At 34.6% G+C, this 18,729-nt stretch overlaps 1 protein-coding gene across 2 annotated transcripts; it reads left to right on the top strand.

Annotated features, from left to right (window-relative positions):
• The first annotated feature begins 2,717 nt into the window (after positions 1 to 2,717).
• Positions 2,718 to 5,702, top strand: LOC112710716 (pentatricopeptide repeat-containing protein At5g66520). 2 transcript variants are annotated; one of them, XM_025763099.3, is made up of 2 exons: positions 2,718 to 3,449; positions 4,047 to 5,702. In XM_025763099.3, the coding sequence occupies exons 1-2, from the start codon at positions 2,923 to 2,925 to the stop codon at positions 5,521 to 5,523; spliced, it is 2,004 nt and encodes a 667-aa protein (XP_025618884.1). In that variant the 5' UTR covers positions 2,718 to 2,922; the 3' UTR covers positions 5,524 to 5,702. The 2 variants fall into 2 exon arrangements, with proteins under 2 accessions (XP_025618884.1, XP_072058870.1); XM_072202769.1 differs by having other exon boundaries at positions 2,853 to 3,453.
• The last annotated feature ends 13,027 nt before the right edge of the window (positions 5,703 to 18,729 follow it).

Below are 18,729 nucleotides of genomic sequence, written 5' to 3'. Positions count from 1 at the left end.
AAAACCAAGACAAAAGTTATGATCAGATCAAGTTCACCAAAAACTAACGTTTACCAAAACTTACAAAATCTTAATTTACCAACTTTCACAAACCACATCCAACCAAAACAATACCACACTTCTAATTTCAACACAATCTACCCCTTTGGGTCACCATTCATCATTCACACTAACTTTTCCCATCCCAATTCATCATTCTCAATCTCAATTATCAAACATATAACATCACCAACAATTTTCCTACCAATACATTCACCAATCATCATTTTATCATCAATTTCAATATCAATCTCCCATATCTAACTACCAACATCAATGTAGCCATTTATCAATCATTCCAAATCGTCAATTACCATTCCAAATCATCAATTACCATTCCAAAAACCTCAACCACATATATCATATCAATATTAGTCATCATAATTTGAACTCAAGAATTTCTCAACCCATCATAAATTATTATACATCATCATTCAACAATCAACAATCATTTTAATTCAAACCTATCCTATGGGTCACTAGCCTAAGTGTTCATGAATATTATATACTACATAGAGGAAGAAACCATACCTTGACCGATTTCCAATATGCCAAAACTAAAAAATGAGTACAACAATTATCACCAACAAGCTTTCCAACACAATCCAAGCCACCAACAAGCTCCAAAAGCTTCCAAACTCACAATAATCAAGTTATATATACATAAATCGTCACAAATCAACCTAGGGCTCAAGATAAACATAATCTCACAAGGATTTTAATAGCTCTTACCTTATCCAACAGTTTTGGAAGCCAAAACCATAAACAATCAAGTGCTAGAGTGTACCTAAAACACCTAAAACACAAGATTTCAATCAAAACCAGACCCCAAAACTCGAAATTCACAAGGGCACGAAAATTGGGCAAGGAAACTCGAGAGACTTACCACAAAACTTAGATAGAAATGACGGGTTCGACGAGAGCTTCGCGTAGCCACTGACGACACGCGAATCGGAGTATCGTAACTCAAGATATGATGAAAAGAGTGAGGAGATGAATAGTGTTTCTTCTCTCTTCTCTCCTCTCCTCTTGCAGCTGGTGTGTGTGTGTGTGTTTATGCGTGTGGTGTGTCGAATGGGTTCATTTAATGAACCCTTATATATGTTGGGCTTGGACCCAACTTGGGCCCAGTCCAACCCGTTAGCGTTTTTAGCCTATTTTGCCTAACTTTGGGCAAAACCTTTAAAATTAACGCCCGATTTTCGATTTCAAATATTTTTCTAAGGTTTTTGACTGTTTTCACTTTTTTTCACGCAGTATCGGGCAGACTTGAACCGGTTCAACTGCTGGTTTGTAATTTTTTACGGTTTTTCATAGAAAACACATTTTCTGACTCAGAAAATTCTACTGAGTCCAAAAATCATATTTAAATCCCCAAATTCTCATTCTAACTTTCCGAAATATGATTTGGGTATTTAAATTATTCTATTCGTAAAAACTTTGGTTCTTACATCCATCACAGAAGCAGAAATAGAAGCAACCAGAAGCAGATAAACAAGGCAAGAAGCAGAAGCAATACACATGGGTGAAACTGATCCAAGACATCTATTTTCAATTTGCAACCATTTGAGCATTCCAATTCTACAGTAACAAATAACAATTGAAACTTCAACTAAAAACACAATAACCATAACGTTTTGCACAAATCCATATCAAACAACTCAGGTTATAAACTTTCAAACACATAATTCACCAACCAACTAAAACACTCACCCTAAACCACTAATCAATAAGCAAAATTTCTAACCAATAAGATCGAAATGCCGTAATCCATGGATGGGTTAAAAATTGAAAGCAAAAAACAGAACCAAGAAATTATCGATGTGGTTTTGCAACGATCTTGAGAAAAAGGATAAGAGACCGTGAAGGTTTTGGTGCGAAGAGAGAAAAGAGAGAAGATCCATGGACATGGCGAATCAAAGAGAGAGAACGATACATGATCAAAGACGACAACCGGCGACCGAGCGAGGAGGAGGAGCAGAAATGGCGTCGAGCGAGGAAGAAGAGCAGCGGCGAGATCTGGCGAGGAGATCCAACGGCGAGGACGCGAACGATGAGAAGTGGCGGCGAGCAGCGAAGAGCAGCGGCAGCGGGCGGATTCCCTTCTCCTTCCCTTTTTCCCTTTCCCTTCCCCCTCTTCTTCCTTGAACCCCGGCGTGATTCCCTTTAACCTGTTTTTTTTATTTTATATATTTTGTTTAATTAGACGTAATTTGGTAATAAAAATTAAAATTTTGGTAAAAAGAACGATTTTTAAAATTAAGTTAAAACTAAGGGATAATTTTCTAAGCAAAAAAAGATTGGGGACAAAAAAAATTTTCAAACTCTACTTTAGGAACTAAAATCGTACTTAACCCTAAAATAAACATTAAAATAAATTAAATTACATAAATATATAATGACTGATTTTAGTGGTTAATTTTAATATGTAAATACTATTTTTATTTTTTTAGATACTATATATCCATACTTTTTTTTTCTAAAATTTTTGTACTCATGTTGGTATCTTATCCCTTTGCATTCTACTTAGATGGTAATATTCTTTATTTATGTTAGATATACACTAAATTAATCCTCAAAATTAATCACTGATATCAAATATTATTATATTATAAAATATATATTAAAAATAAATTAAACTTGTATTTATATATTAATACATACTAATTAATTTTAATGTACAAATATTATTTTTGAATTGTTGATAGAGTCAAAGAATCAAAGTGAAGCTTCGTTCCAGATGTTGGCTGTAAGTTGGAGATATGGACAAAATTCAGGCTCCCATAGTCTCAACTCTCAACACACCTTGTAACACTGACTTCAATTACACTTAGCCGTAATCCTTTTATTTCCTTTCCATAGAAACATTGGATATTGGATAAGATGAGCACCACAGCCACAACTTTCCCTTCTTGCTCCTTCAAACAATGCAACCTCTCAACAACAACAGAAACCACAACCCTCTCACAGAAATCAGTCCTAGAAATCCTAAACAAAAAGTGCTTCAACTCACTCCAACATGTAAGACAGTTACATGCCATCACACTAAGAAATGGTCACTTCCAAGACCACTATGTATCAGGCACCTTACTCAAGTGCTACTCCAACCCTCACTTCAGCAACTTCAACACTGCAATCAGAGTCTTTGAAACAATCCAAAAACCCAATGTGTTTGTGTGCAATGTCCTCATCAAAGGGTCCTTGGACAATGGGGACCCACTTGTAGCCATAACTTGTTATCACAACATGCTTCTCTTGTGGGACTCTAGGCCTAACATGTTCACTTACCCAACCTTGCTTAAGGCTTGTGCCATTACTGGTTCTCTTAAGGAAGGTTTTCAGTTTCATGCACATGTGTTCAAGTTTGGCTTTGGTGCTGATAATCACATCAAGAGTGCTGCCATTCAAATGTAGGTGGGAATTCATAAGATATTAAAAATTATTAGATAATTTAATATATTTCACAAAATTATTATTTATCAATTTTTACTTATAGACTTTACATAAACACTCTGAAAAAGTTGTCAGTATTTACTTATCATACGATATTGTATCAAGTACTTTTATACCTATTTGTGCAACATAAATACTTATTTATGCATCAACTTTTAAAAAGGTTTTTTTATGACGAATTTTTTAGTGCCTTTTAATTTGATGTTAAATTTGTCAGACTTACCTTTAAAAATCAATATTAAATATTTAAAATTTATTTATTTTTATATCTTTTAAATTAAATATTAACTTTTAATATTTGTTTGGTAAATTAAGTACAAAATTTAACGATCAACTTTTTTTATATATCTCTCAAAATATTCTTTTTGGTTAATTTATGGTATGCTAGTTGCTAGAATAGTAGAACTTATCTTACTTGAAGGAGCTAACACCAAAAACTAGACTCAATTATTCTTAAGATAATTTTCTATCATAATTCAGCTTTCATTATATAATTTATGACATGTTACTTAATATATTTTTCTAATACTTGTCTCTGTATGGGTGCAACATAGGTATGCATCATTTGGACTTGTTGAAGAGGCAAGGAAGATGCTTGATGAGAATGGTGAAACTGATGTGATTTGTTGGAACGCAGTGATTGATGGATATTTTAAGTGTGGTGAAGTGGAAGCTGCTCATGAGCTGTTTGTGAAAATGCCTAAGAAGAATGTTGCTTCATGGAACACAATGATAACAGGGTTTGCTAGGTGTGGGAAGATTGAGAATGCAAGGAACATGTTCGATGAAATGGATGAGAGAAATGAGATATCTTGGAGTGCCATCATTGATGGTTATATAAAACAAGGGTGTTTCAAGGAGGCAATGGAAGTTTTCCACAAAATGCAGAGAGAAAAGGTGAAGCCAAAACAGTATTTGTTACCAAGTGTCGTAGCAGCTTGTGCCAATTTGGGGTCTCTAGATCAAGGTAGATGGATTCATTCATATGTAGAAAGGAATTCGTTTCAGCTGGATGGAGTTTTAGGCACTGCTTTGGTTGATATGTATGCAAAATGTGGCCGTCTTGACATGGCGTGGGAAGTGTTCGAGAAGGTGAGAATGAAACAAGTGTCTACTTGGAATGCCATGATTTGGGGGCTCTCGATCCATGGAAGAGCCGAGGATGCGATTCAGCTCTTGACCAAGATGCAAGAGGAGAAGCAGAAGCCAAATAAGGTGACTCTGTTGGGTGTTCTAAATGCTTGTGCGCATGCTGGAATGGTTGAAAGAGGAATAGGATTATTAAATTCAATGAAGGAAGTGTATGGAATTGAGCCTCGGGTGGAGCATTTCGGCTCTGTGGTTGACCTCCTGGGAAGAGCTGGACTTGTAAATGAGGCAGAGAAGTTAATAGAATCAATGCCAATGAAGCCTAATGCAGCTGTTTTGGGAGCACTTTTGAATGCATGCAGGATACATGGAAATGTTGAGTTAGGAGAACAATTAGGGTGGATTTTACTGGACATGGAACCTCAGAACAGCGGCCGTTACTCGCTGCTATCGAACATTTATGCGAAAGCAGGACGATGGGACGATGTAACTAGAGTTAGAAAGTTGATGAAGGAAAGAGGAATTAAGACTATTCCTGGAAGTAGCATGATAGATTTGCACGGCACGGTTCATGAATTCAAGATGGGAGAAGGTTCTCACCCACAAATGAAGGAAATTTATGTTATGTTAGAAAATGTGATGGAGAAGTTGAGGAATGAAGGGTATTCACCAAACACCACAATGGTGTCCTTTGACATTGAAGAGGAAGAGAAGGAAACTGCACTTAAGCAGCATAGCGAAAAGATTGCGCTTGCTTTCGGACTAATTCATACAGAACCAGGGACGACGCTGCGCATTGTGAAGAATCTAAGGGTGTGTGAGGATTGCCATTCTGCATTCAAGCTAGTTTCTCGAGTTTATAACCGCGATATTATCATGAGAGACCGTGCACGCTATCATCATTTCAGAAATGGTGTGTGTTCTTGCAAGGATTTTTGGTAAGGTGTTTAAAACAGACCATGTTAAGACAATTAGAAACTAAGTTGAGTTTGGTTCAAACTGTGAAAGAAGAGAAATTGCTTTTACAGTATTATTGAACATACACATATACATAGTTATGTATTATTTTGAAGTATTGAAATTGTTGATATCAAATACACGGAAGATTTTAATGTTAAAAAGGTATACAAGACAGCAACAGCAGCCAATGACATTATCTCTGACAACATAATAGTATTAATGTAATGGAAGCGGTTCACGTGTACCGCTGTACTTATCGAAACATCCCTGTTCCTATAGTTTTAACCAATGAATTTTATAATAAAGAATACATATGGTCCAGATTGGGTTAAGGAATTACATTGTGCATATAAAAATTGGGAGGAGTACAAATGGCGCAACCTTTCCAGTCTTTATTCAGTTTCAGTGTCTGCACGCTTTGAAGGTAGCAAGCCACATGTGTGTGTGTGTGCTGTCTTTGGTGGCTATAATAGCTATACGCTTTGGACCAATAAAAAAGAGATACATAATGGGTTGACTTGCATGTAAAGAAGCTTTTGACTAAGGTGAAGGGATGGTAAATATAATAATCAAGAATGAAAATCGTTTATGTGAGTGTTTTATTTTTTGGGCATGACATTGGTTGGGTGATCCGACCCACATCAAGAGAAGAGAATCGAATACAACCCGATTCGCAAACAATCCATCTGTGTTGAACCCACGCCATAACTATTGCATCGCCTGAAGAATTGTGACTGTGATACAATTACTATGCAAATTGATAAAATGATGGTCTGAGTTAGGCAAGAGGCATCAATCAGAAATCGAACGGCGTTGCAGTCCTCTTGTTGGCGGTGGTTTCACGGTATTCTCGGCTTGTCGTTGGCTTGAAGACAAGAAGATGGAGATTTGGTTGCAGGGTACACTGCTCTTCGATTCTTAGAATTGGAGTGAGGTAGCGGCGGCTTTCATTGGCAGGAGCAGAACCTCTTCCAGCAGCGGCGGAGGACCTATGGCAAAATAGGCTCCTTTTTCAACCTGAATGGCGATTTGCGCAATGGAGTTCAAATGAGAGGAAAATGCTGATGCATGCCTCTCTTTGGTCCATAACTGCACCGTTGGAACGTTGGTGGCATCGCTGCCGCTATCTATTGGCGGTGGCTCCCTCGGTCGGAGATATCAATGTTGAAAAAAAAAATCAGTTGTGGATGATTCATTTGTGCATTACTAGTAGTATCATCCCTGTTTGGTGAGGTTCCATAATTCCCAGCCTTCTTTCGTTGTTTCCGATGGGTCACGGCAACACCATCTTTCCGATGGCACCTATACTGTCAAATTATACTCACATTTGTGACTTAATGTTTCAATCTTTGTTAATAAATAATGATCAATAATATATGTTGATGTATTTTGTATAAATATATAAAATATTAGAACGATCAATATTCATATATGTATATAGAGAGAGTCTGTATAATGAGAAATGACATTTTATATAGAAAATGAGAGAATATAAATTTAACAATTAAATCTAAATAAACAATTAGAATTAAATTTTGAAATAACATCTATTCATTTTTTTTTCATTTGTTTCTTCCCCAAATTAAAACGGTTAAATAGTTCGCATTAAAGAAAAAGCTTACCTTTTGTGATCAATATTTTTTATATTAACACAAAAAAAAGGTAAATAACCATCTCGACTTTGATAATTTTTTTCTGAAAAAGTACGACTTATTTAATAAATTATTAATATTTCTTAGTTTTACACGTAAAATTTAATCAATGTATTTGAAATAGGTAACAAAACACAAAAATGAAAAACAAAACAACATTGATAATTACCATTAAAAGACAATGAGATTTTCAATAAAAAAATAATTTGTCAATTCTAATTAATTCTTAGATAAATCAACAATTTAACATGTTATATAGGTTTATTTCATTAATACAGAAAAAATATTAACAGAAAGGATAATTAGTATTGTATCGTAGAAGTAAAGATCAATGATCAGAAAGAATTTTTTTATTGAAAGTCTCATTGTCTTTTGAGTTAATTGTCAAGAACCGTTTAAAATTTTTTTTTCTAAAAAAAGTAAAAATATTGATCAAATTGTATCTAATTTATTATATCTTTATTTATTTCTATCTATTTTTATTGTTTATTATGTAATACTAATTTTTAAAATAATACTCTCGTACTAATGACAATTTTTTTTTAAAATATTTAAATTTTAAAAAAAATCAGATATGAACTGAATTTCTAATCTTTGCCAAACTTCTACTGTTTTTGGACACTCAATTAAGTAATGTATCACTGATTCTGGTTTTGTCCGATATTTAGGATGTGTGTAGTTTAAAGATTAAATTTTATTATTAAGAATATGATTTCTAGGAATATAATTCTTAGGAATGAAATTACTTAAAATATAAGATTCTTATGTTTGGTTATAAAATTTAATGCTTTGAAATGTTATATAATAATTCTAGGAATGAATACATTTTTGTTTGGTTGAGTTTAAATTTTTTGGTCATATTATGTAATATGTCAAAAGTATTCTTACTCATTCAAATTAAAATATTAATGACTAAAAATTTAATATAAAACTAATTAAATATTATTTTTTTACACTAATTTTTTTAATTTACAAAATATCTCTAATAATAAGTTTACTAAAATACCCCTAATAATAAATATGTTTAGCTAAAATTATTATTGATTCAAATTTTTTAAAATTTACTAAAATACCCCTAATATCAAATATCTTTAGTTAAATTATTATTGATTCTAAGTTTTTTTAAATTTACTAAAATACCCGCAATTTCAAATATCTTTAGTTAAATTATTATTGATTCTAAATTTGATTCTAAATTTTTTTAAATTTACTAAAATACCCCTAATATCAAATATGTTCAACTAAAATTATTATTGATTCTAATTTTTTTAAATTTACTTAAATATCCTTAATAACAAATATGTTTAACTAAAATTATTATTTATTCAAAATTTATAAAATTTACTAAAATACTCCTAATATCAAATATCTTTAGTTAAACTATTATTGATTCTATTTTTTTAAATTTACTAAAATATCCCTAATATAAAATATTTTTAGTTAAATTATTATTTATTCTTAATTTGATTCTAATTTTTGTTTAATTTACTAAAATACCCCTAATATCAAATATGTTCAACTAAAATTATTATTGATTCTAACTTTTTTAAATTTTCTTAAATATCCCTAATAACAAATATGTTTAACTAAATTATTATTTATTCAAAAATTTTAAAATTTACTAAAATCCCCTAATATCAAATATCTTTAGTTAAATTATTATTGATTCTAAATTTTTTTAAATTTACTAAAATACTTATCTAAATTTTCAAAAATCTCATAATTAATAATTCGTCTCATAATCCATAGTTGACCTTATATAAAACAAATCTCAACGATTCTAGCCGCATATGTATTAAAAAGCTTTACTATTATCCAAAATAAAGTTATAAGAAAATCTCAAAAGTTAAACTCACTTACAGGCATACATGCACAACTCTTGTACAAGAACGCAAACACATCAATAAAATGGAATCAATGTCACAATAGACAGCCTCATACATAGAAAAATGAACACAATTATCTAGCATGATGTCTTCTCTTTCATTGGTTCCACATTTCTTGTGCAAGTTGATCCCTCCATCTACCCCAAGCATCACTCGTCTCAATATAGTGGATCGTCCCACCATCTACTCCAACCATATTTTGATCTACTATCTCATCAATAGGATCCACAACCATCACTCTTCTAATGTGATTATGCAAAAGGCAACATGCAATTATAACTCTTCCTTGTGTCTTGATAGGATAAAATGACATTCCCCTTAAAATTTTCCATCTTGCTTTCAATACTCCAAATACTCTTTCAATGACATTTTTAGCCCTCATTATTAATTTATTTTCTCACTCCTCAATCTTCTTCATTATCAATATCATTCTCTCCACATGTTTGTACTCATTTAAAAATCTAGCACGAGAGAGGGAATCTCCATCCTCAACTTGTCTATTCATTTCGGGATATAGTACTCGCCACACTTTTCAACCATCATCTCGTCAAAATCTTCACTCACGTATATAACATATAACATAGAAGGCTTCCTTAACCTCCCCAATCTGTTGTCATTTACCAATTATCAATAACTTAAACTAATCGTTCATTTCGCACATTATCATCATCAATCTCATCATACTCAACGTAATCGATCTCTGTCATTCCTCATTATCATAACCCTTCTCATCATACATATTCAATTCACTAACTCAACCCACAATTTCTCATTCTTAACTTCTCTATCCTCTATTACACCGACTTTAGACTCTTATTGGGGTTATAAAAGTTTAAAAAGTTAAAAGAATGGTTAAAAACTCAAAAATTCAAGTTTTGCAAAAATGGGTGGTCATGCGTACGCATGCCTCATGCATACACATGAGTGCAAAAATTGGCATAGTCGCATACACAAACCACCCTCGCGTACGTGATAAATTTGGGCAGTGGAGCTTGCTCGCATACGCATGATATATCAGAACATGAAAAAGCTTATATGTTGTAGAAACCAGTTTTTCTTCCAAAATTTCAAACTTCCATAACTTCTCCAAAAATTTTATTTCTAACCATTCTTGAACTGTTGGAAAGATCGATAAATAAATTTTTATAAAAATTCAATTTTGTAAAATTTCCAACTCCGAGGACCGAGTTACAGCCCACCAAAATTGGCCGAAAATCAGTTTTAACCAAAAACAAAATTTACCAATCTTTTCAAAAGTTCACAAGGCAAAATAGTTTTGACTCAGCAAAATGACCCCAACCAACTTCAATTCACACATTCACAATCAACCAAACTCAAAGCTATTCCATTCACACATTTTAACTCAAATCATCTATTTCACATCTCAATTTCCTCTCTCTCTTTATACATTGCAATAATATATAAAATTCTCTTTTTTTCTATTTCTCTTCGTAGATTTTTTAAATTGCAATATATAAGTAAATATATAAATTACTTATATTATACTGAGATAATTATATTAGTGAATATCAGAACTCCACTCTTTCATTTATAATTCTTTATTTTATATTATATATTCCCTATTTATTTATTTTACAACACGTTATCAGTACGAGACTCTGATCAAATTTTAGGAAGACTCAGGTAACAAATTTTCATTATGTCGAAGCTCTCTCATCCTGAACTTAATGCTCTTAATATATCTAGAAGCAACTACTTATCATGGATACTAGATGCTGAAATCCATCTTGATTCAATAGATCTTGGAGATACCATTAACGTTGGAATAATGCATCTCAGAAGGATAAAGCCAAAGTCATGATATTCTTTCATTGTCATTTTGATGAATGATTGAAAAATGGATATCTCACATTAAAAGATCCTTAGATCTGTGGAAAAATCTTGAAAAAAGATATAATCATCAAAAAACAATGATACTTCTTCAAGCCCGATATGAATGGACGCACTTGTGTCTACAAGATTTTAAATCCATAAATGAATATAATTCAACAATGTTTCGAATCACCTCACGAATGAAATTATGTGGGAAAAAGATAACTAATAATGATATGTTAGAGAAAACTTTCTCGTCCTTCCATGTCTCGAATGTGCTTCTACAGCAGTAATATCGAAAGAGAGGATTTAAAAAATATTTTGAATTAATTTCTTGCCTTCTTGTTGTTGAACGCGACAATGAGTTGCTTTTAAAAAATCATGAAAAGCCCAGCTGGAACCATCTCATTTCCTGAAGCAAATGCAGTAAATCATAACCCTAGAAGAGGTAAATGGCAAGGTTTTGGCAACAAGAAAAATTATGGAAGGAAGAAAAATTATGTTCATAAGAAAGGATCTCACCAGAAGTGGGATAAAGAAACAAACAATGGGCAAAATAAATCAGCATAGGATAAATGTTTCCGTTATGGTGGAAAGGGCCATTAGTTGCATACCTGTCGTATCCCAATGCACCTAGTCGATCTTATCAAGCATCTTTACAAAAGGATGACAAAGGAAAGGAGACGAATTTTGTTTCAAATAATGCTATTAAAAATTACACCATTTATTATGATGTATCTAATTTCTTTGAGGATCCTGAAGAAAATATTAGTCATTTGATCAATGGTGGAAAAGTTTAATATGTGGGTTTATTAAGTACTCATGTAAATAAATAAATAAAATAAAATAAATAAAAAACTTTTAAGTTTTATTCCCTCTATATTTGAATTTCAAGTATGATGTATATAAATAATATTTAATAAAATATTTATGTTTATGAATTTCAAAATTACTAAACGTGCCAAGTTCTAAAATAATAATAAAATTTTTAGTATATGATACTATGCACAATATTTCTTAAAAAAACAATCAAGGAAATAATTTTACTGCATATATACTTCTACTCTTTATCAAACTCGCGAGTCTAGGTAAACTCGTGGAGCTTTCCTAGACTCAACTCGTAGACTCGTACGAGTTTACCTGTTATAATTTTTTTTTATAAAAAATCTATATATCATGTATAATATATATATTTACTCAAATATAGGCATTCAAACATAACAATTTTAACATCAAAACACATAATAAATTAACATAAATACATAATACTACAATTATAACAAGTACTCTAGACCACACATTCAAATCCTTCACAGATATGCATCTAGTTCAACATAAACACACAATCATACAATCAAAGTTTCATATAACACAACCGAAAAACAAAAGAAAATAACAAAGCAACAATTAAATATTCTAATAAAGTAAAAGACTAAAACTGAAAATCCTCCAATATCTTCATCTTACATGGCATCAACATCATCATCTTCACCATCTTCATCAGAAACATCGTTTCTTTCCAGTTCAGGTTTGACACGGCCAATAAATTCATCATCATTCACATGTTCATCTTCTTCCTCCACTAAATTTTGTTGTGGATCCCCAATAACCTCATTCTTACCTCCGTCACCCATGTTAAATTTATTACTATTCATACTTGGCATAGCAAATTCATTACTATTTAGATCAACATTAGTATTGTCATTCATTGGCAAGTGAGAATGCTCAACACTTTCAGCAAGATTCTCATTAACATCTTCAGTTATCCACTCATCATCAGAATGCACTGCATCAAATTCAAGTTCCGAAAATTTTCTAATTTGCTTGCCCTTTAACTTCAAATTATACATCACATACACTAAATCATTCATTTTCTTTTGGTGCAACCGATTTCTTCTCTTTGTACGAACCTAAAAACATATAATACCAATAATTAATAAATTATAAATATACAAAAATCAGAATTAAAATAAATAAAGAATAATTCCAGAAATCACCATTTCAAATGCACTCTAATTACGCTCACAACTAGATGAACTACAAGTTAAGTTTAGAACTCGAATAGAAAACTTCTTTAGTTCTGGATAACTATCTCTATAAAATTCCCACCACTCAGCAGGTAGCATAGTCTTCCTACTACTCTTTGCAGTTTTATTGCTAAAGAGGCCTCTAGCATAATAAAAATTAGGAAGTTGTAGACCAATCTTTTTTCTTTCTTCTTGGATAGGAACCAATTTTTTCAAACAATTATATAGACCAATCTTAATGCCAGCATCATCAACCACGAAATTTGGTTCATAATGATAATAAGGATTAAGATAATACGCAGTAGCATGCAATGGCCTATGCAGTTGGCTTTCCCACCTTCCATCAATAATTTCCCATATAAGTTCATAACTAAAAATAACAATGTAAATGAATAAAAATAAAAAAGTCAAATAGATAACTGAATATAATAACTAATAAGAAAACATGGTAACATGATACATTGATAATCAAATATTTAAAGACTTCAATTAGTCAAGATTACTTCTTTTTAATACAACTGAAGTTAGTCTTTATTGTTTCTTTGACTTTTCTCATGCCTTTAAATATGAAACCCGTGGCTGGTTTTTCATCTGAATATACCAAGCGAAAGACCGTAATGAGAGAAGTAGTAGCCTTGAGGCATATAACAATATTCTTCCATGGCCTACTGGTGCATGAAATTGTGATCAATACTTTTCACAACTCAAATAATCCCCGGTAATGAATCCAAAAACTTGGTGTTCAATACCATGGCATAAACACAACTTCGCACAACTAACCAGCAAGTGTACTGGGTCGTCCAAGTAATAAACCTTAAGCGAGTAAGGGTCGATCCCACAGAGATTGTTGGTATGAAGCAAGCTATGGTCATCTTGTAAATCTTAGTCAGGCAAACTCAAATGGATATGGTGATGAACGCATAAAAACATAAAGATAAAGATAGAGGTACTTATGTAATTCATTGGTAGGAACTTCAGATAAGCGCATGAAGATGCCTTCCCTTCCGTCTCTCTGCTTTCCTACTGTCTTCATCCAATCCTTCTTACTCCTTTCCATGGCAAGCTTATGCAAGGGTTTCACCGTTGTCAGTGGCTACCTCCCATCCTCTCAGTGAAAATGTTCCTATGCTCTGTCACAGCATAGCTAATCATCTGTCGGTTCTCGGTCAGGCCGGAATAGAATCCAGTGATTCTTTTGCGTCTGTCACTAACGCCCCACCTGCTAGGAGTTTGAAGCACGTCACAGTCATTCAATCATTGAATCCTACTCAGAATACCACAGACAAGGTTAGACCTTCCGGATTCTCTTGAATGCCGCCATCAGTTCAAGCCTATACCACCAAGACTCTGATCTCACGGAATGGTTGGCTCGGTTGTCAGGCGAGCACTCGGTTGTCAGGCGATCAACCATGCATCGTGCAATCAGGAATCCAAGAGATATTCACCCAATCGAAGGTAGAACGGAGGTGGTTGTCAGTCACACGTTCATAGGTGAGAATGATGATGAGTGTCACGGATCATCACATTCATCAAGTTGAAGAACAAGTGATATCTTAGAACAAGAACAAGCGGAATTGAATGGAAGAACAATAGTAATTGCATTAATACTCGAGGTACAGCAGAGCTCCACACCTTAATCTATGGTGTGTAGAAACTCCACCGTTGAAAATACATAAGAACAAGGTCTAGGCATGGCCATGAGGCCAGCCTCCCAATGATCTAAGATAGCATAACAATGAAGATAGCTACCCCTCGATGTCTCAATACAATAGTAAAAGGTCCTACTTATAGAAAACTAGTAGCCTAAGGTTTACAGAAATGAGTAAATGACATAAAAATCCACTTCCGGGCCCACTTGGTGTGTGCTTGGGCTGAGCATTGAAGCATTTTCGTGTAGAGACTCCTCTTGGAGTTAAACGCCAGCTTTTATGCTAGTTTGGGCGTTTAACTCCCATTCTTGTGCCAGTTCCGGCGTTTAATGCTGGGATTTCTGAGGGTGACTTTGAACGCCGGTTTGGGCCATCAAATCTTGGGCAAAGTATGGACTATCATATATTGCTGGAAAGCCCAGGATGTCTACTTTCCAACGCCATTGAGAGCGTGCCAATTAGGCTTCTGTAGCTCCAGAAAATCCACTTCGAGTGCAGGAAGGTCAGAATCCAACAGCATCTGCAGTCCTTTTCAGTCTCTGAATCAGATTTTTGCTCAGGTCCCTCAATTTCAGCCAGAAAATACCTGAAATCACAGAAAAACACACAAACTTATAGTAAAGTCCAGAAAAGTGAATTTTAACTAAAAACTAATAAAAATATACTAAAAACTAACTAGATCATACTAAAAACATACTAAAAACAATGCCAAAAAGCGTACAAATTATCCGCTCATCACAACACCAAACTTAAATTGTTGCTTGTCCTCAAGCAACTGAAAATCAAATAAGATAAAAAGAAGAGAATATGCAATGAATTCCAAAAACATCTATGAAGATCAGTATCAATTAGATGAGCGGGGCTTTTAGCTTTTTGCCTCTGAACAGTTTTGGCATCTCACTCTATCCTTTGAAATTCAGAATGGTTGGCTTCTTTAGGAACTCAGAATCCAGATAGTGTTATTGATTCTCCTAGTTAAGTATGATGATTCTTGAACATAGCTACTTATTGAGTCTTGGCCGTGGCCCAAAGCACTCTGTCTTCCAGTATTACCACCGGATACATACATGCCACAGACACATAATTGGGTGAACCTTTTCAGATTGTGACTCAGCTTTGCTAGAGTCCCCAATTAGAGGTGTCCAGGGTTCTTAAGCACACTCTTTTTGCCTTGGATCACAACTTTATTTCTTTATTTTTCTCTTTTTTTCGTTTTCTTTTCTCTTTTCTTTTTTTTTTGTATTCACTGCTTTTTCTTGCTTCAAGAATCATTTTTATGATTTTTCAGATCCTCAGTAACATGTCTCCTTTTTCATCATTCTTTCAAGAGCCAACATTCATGAACCACAAATTCAAAAGACATATGCACTGTTTAAGCATGCATTCAGAGAACAAAAGTATTGCCACCACATCAAAATAATTAAACTGTTATAAAATTCAGAATTCATGCAATTCTTCTCTTTTTCAATTAAGAACATATTTTATTTAAGAAAGGTGATGGATTCATAGGACATTCATAACTTTAAGGCATAGACACTAAGACACTAATGATCACAAGACACAAACATGGACAAACATAAGCATTAAAATTCAAAAAACAGGAAAATAAAGAACAAGGAAATTAAGGAACGGGTCCACCTTAGTGATGGCGGCTCTTTCTTCCTCTTGAAGATCCTATGGAGTGCTTGAGCTCCTCAATGTCTCTTCCTTGTCTTTGTTGCTCCTCTCTCATGATTCTTTGATCTTCTCTAATTTCATGGAGGAGGATGGAATGTTCTTGGTGCTCCACCCTTAGTTGTCCCATGTTGGAATCAATTCTCCTAGGGAGGTGTTGATTTGCTCCCAATAGTTTTGTGGAGGAAAGTGCATCCCTTGAGGCATCTCAGGGATTTTATGAGGAGGGTTTTCCTCATGCTTGCTCCATCCCTTTCTTAGTGATGGGCTTGAGGTCATGCCTTCTCAGTTGACCCTTTTTGAGTTTGAAAGGGATCTCGGGGATCACCTTCTTCAAGGCCACAACTTCATAGAAGTGGTCTTGATGCACCCTTGAGATGAATCTTTCCATCTCCCATGACTCGGAGGTGGAAGCTTTTTCCTTCCCTTTCCTCTTTCTAGAGGTTTCTCCGGCCTTGGATGCCATAAATGGTTATGGAAAAACAAAAAGCAATGCTTTTACCACACCAAACTTAAAATGTTTGCTCGTTGATGAGCGGATAATTTGTATGCTTTTTGGCATTGTTTTTAGTATGTTTTTAGTATGATATAGTTAGTTTTTAGTATATTTTCATTAGTTTTTAGTTAAAATTCACTTTTCTGGACTTTACTATGAGTTTGTGTGTTTTTCTGTGATTTCAGGTATTTTCTGGCTGAAATTGAGGGACCTGAGCAAAAATCTGATTCAGAGACTAAAAAGGACTGCAGATGCTGTTGGATTCTGACCTCCCTGCACTCGAAGTGGATTTTCTGGAGCTACAGAAGCCCAATTGGCGCGCTCTCAACGGCGTTGGAAAGTAGACATCCTGGGCTTTCCAGAAATATATGATAGTCCATACTTTGCCCAAGATTTGATGGCCCAAACCGGCGTTCAAAGTCACCCTCAGAAATCCCAGCGTTAAACGCTGGAACTGGCACCCAAATGGGAGTTAAACGCCCAAACTGGCACTAAAGCTGGCGTTTAACTCCAAGAGAGGTCTCTGCACGAAAATTCTTCATTGCTCAGCCCAAGCACACACCAAGTGGGCCCGGAAGTGGATTTTTATGTCATTTACTCATTTCTGTAAACCTTAGGCTACTGGTTTTCTATAAGTAGGACCTTTTACTATTGTATTTTAATCTTTTGATCACTTGAGATCTCTAGATCATCTTTGGACGTCTAGTTCTTAGATCATTGGGAGGCTGGCCTCACGGCCATTCCTAGACCTTGTTCTTATGTATTTTCAACGGTGGAGTTTCTACACACCATAGATTAAGGTGTGGAGCTCTGCTGTACCTCGAGTATTAATGCAATTACTATTGTTCTTCCATTCAATTCCGCTTGTTCTTGTTCTAAGATATCACTTGTTCTTCAACTTGATGAATGTGATGATCCGTGACACTCATCATCATTCTCACCTATGAACGTGTGACTGACAACCACCTCCGTTCTACATTCGATTGGGTGAATATCTCTTGGATTTCTGATTGCACGATGCATGGTTGATCGCCTGACAACCGAGTGCTCGTCTGACAAACGAGCCAACCATTCCGTGAGATCAGAGTCTTCGTGGTATAGGCTAGAACTGATGGCGGCATTCAAGAGAATCCGGAAGGTCTAACCTTGTCTGTGGTATTCTGAGTAGGATTCAATGATTGAATGACTGTGACGTGCTTCAAACTCCTAGCAGGCGGGGCGTTAGTGACAGACGCAAAAGAATCGATGGATTCTATTCCGGCCTGACCGAGAACCGACAGCTGATTACCCCATGCTGTGACAGAGCATAGGCAAACGTTTTCACTGAGAGGATGGGAGGTAGCCACTGACAATGGTGAAACCCTACATGAGCTTGCCATGGAAAGGAGTAAGAAGGATTGGATGAAGACAGTAGGAAAGCAGAGAGACGGAAGGGAAGGCATCTTCATGCGCTTATCTGAAGTTCCTACCAATGAATTACATAAGTATCTCTATCTTTACCTTTATGTTTATTTCGTTCATCATCATACATCCATTTGAGTTTGCCTGACTAAGATTTACAAGATGACCATAGCTTGCTTCATACTAACAATCTCCGTGGGATCGACCCTTACTCGCGTAAGGTTTATTACTTGGACGACCCAGTGCACTTGCTGGTTAGTTGTGCGAAGTTGTGTAATGCCATGGTACTGAGCTACCAAGTTCTTGGGGTTCATGACCGGGGATTATGAGAGTTGTGAAAAGTATTGTTCACAATTTTGCGCACCAAGTTTTTGGCGCCGTTGCCGGGGATTGTTCAAGTTTTGAGCAAGCTTTTGGTAACATCAGTGCCAAGGATTGTTGAGTTTGGACAACTGACGGTTCATCTTGTTGCTTAGATTAGGTATTTATTTTTTTCGAAATTCTTGAAGATGAATTCTAGAGTTTCATGATGATTTGTTGAAGTCTGGCTAGCTGAGAAGCCATGTCTAA

The sequence above is a fragment of the Arachis hypogaea genome, chromosome 9 (genome assembly GCF_003086295.3).
Source record: "Arachis hypogaea cultivar Tifrunner chromosome 9, arahy.Tifrunner.gnm2.J5K5, whole genome shotgun sequence".
In the NCBI taxonomy this organism is placed as follows: Eukaryota; Viridiplantae; Streptophyta; class Magnoliopsida; order Fabales; family Fabaceae; genus Arachis; species Arachis hypogaea.
Note: the sequence above shows the minus strand (reverse complement) of the source record. Positions and strands in the feature narration are given on the sequence as shown.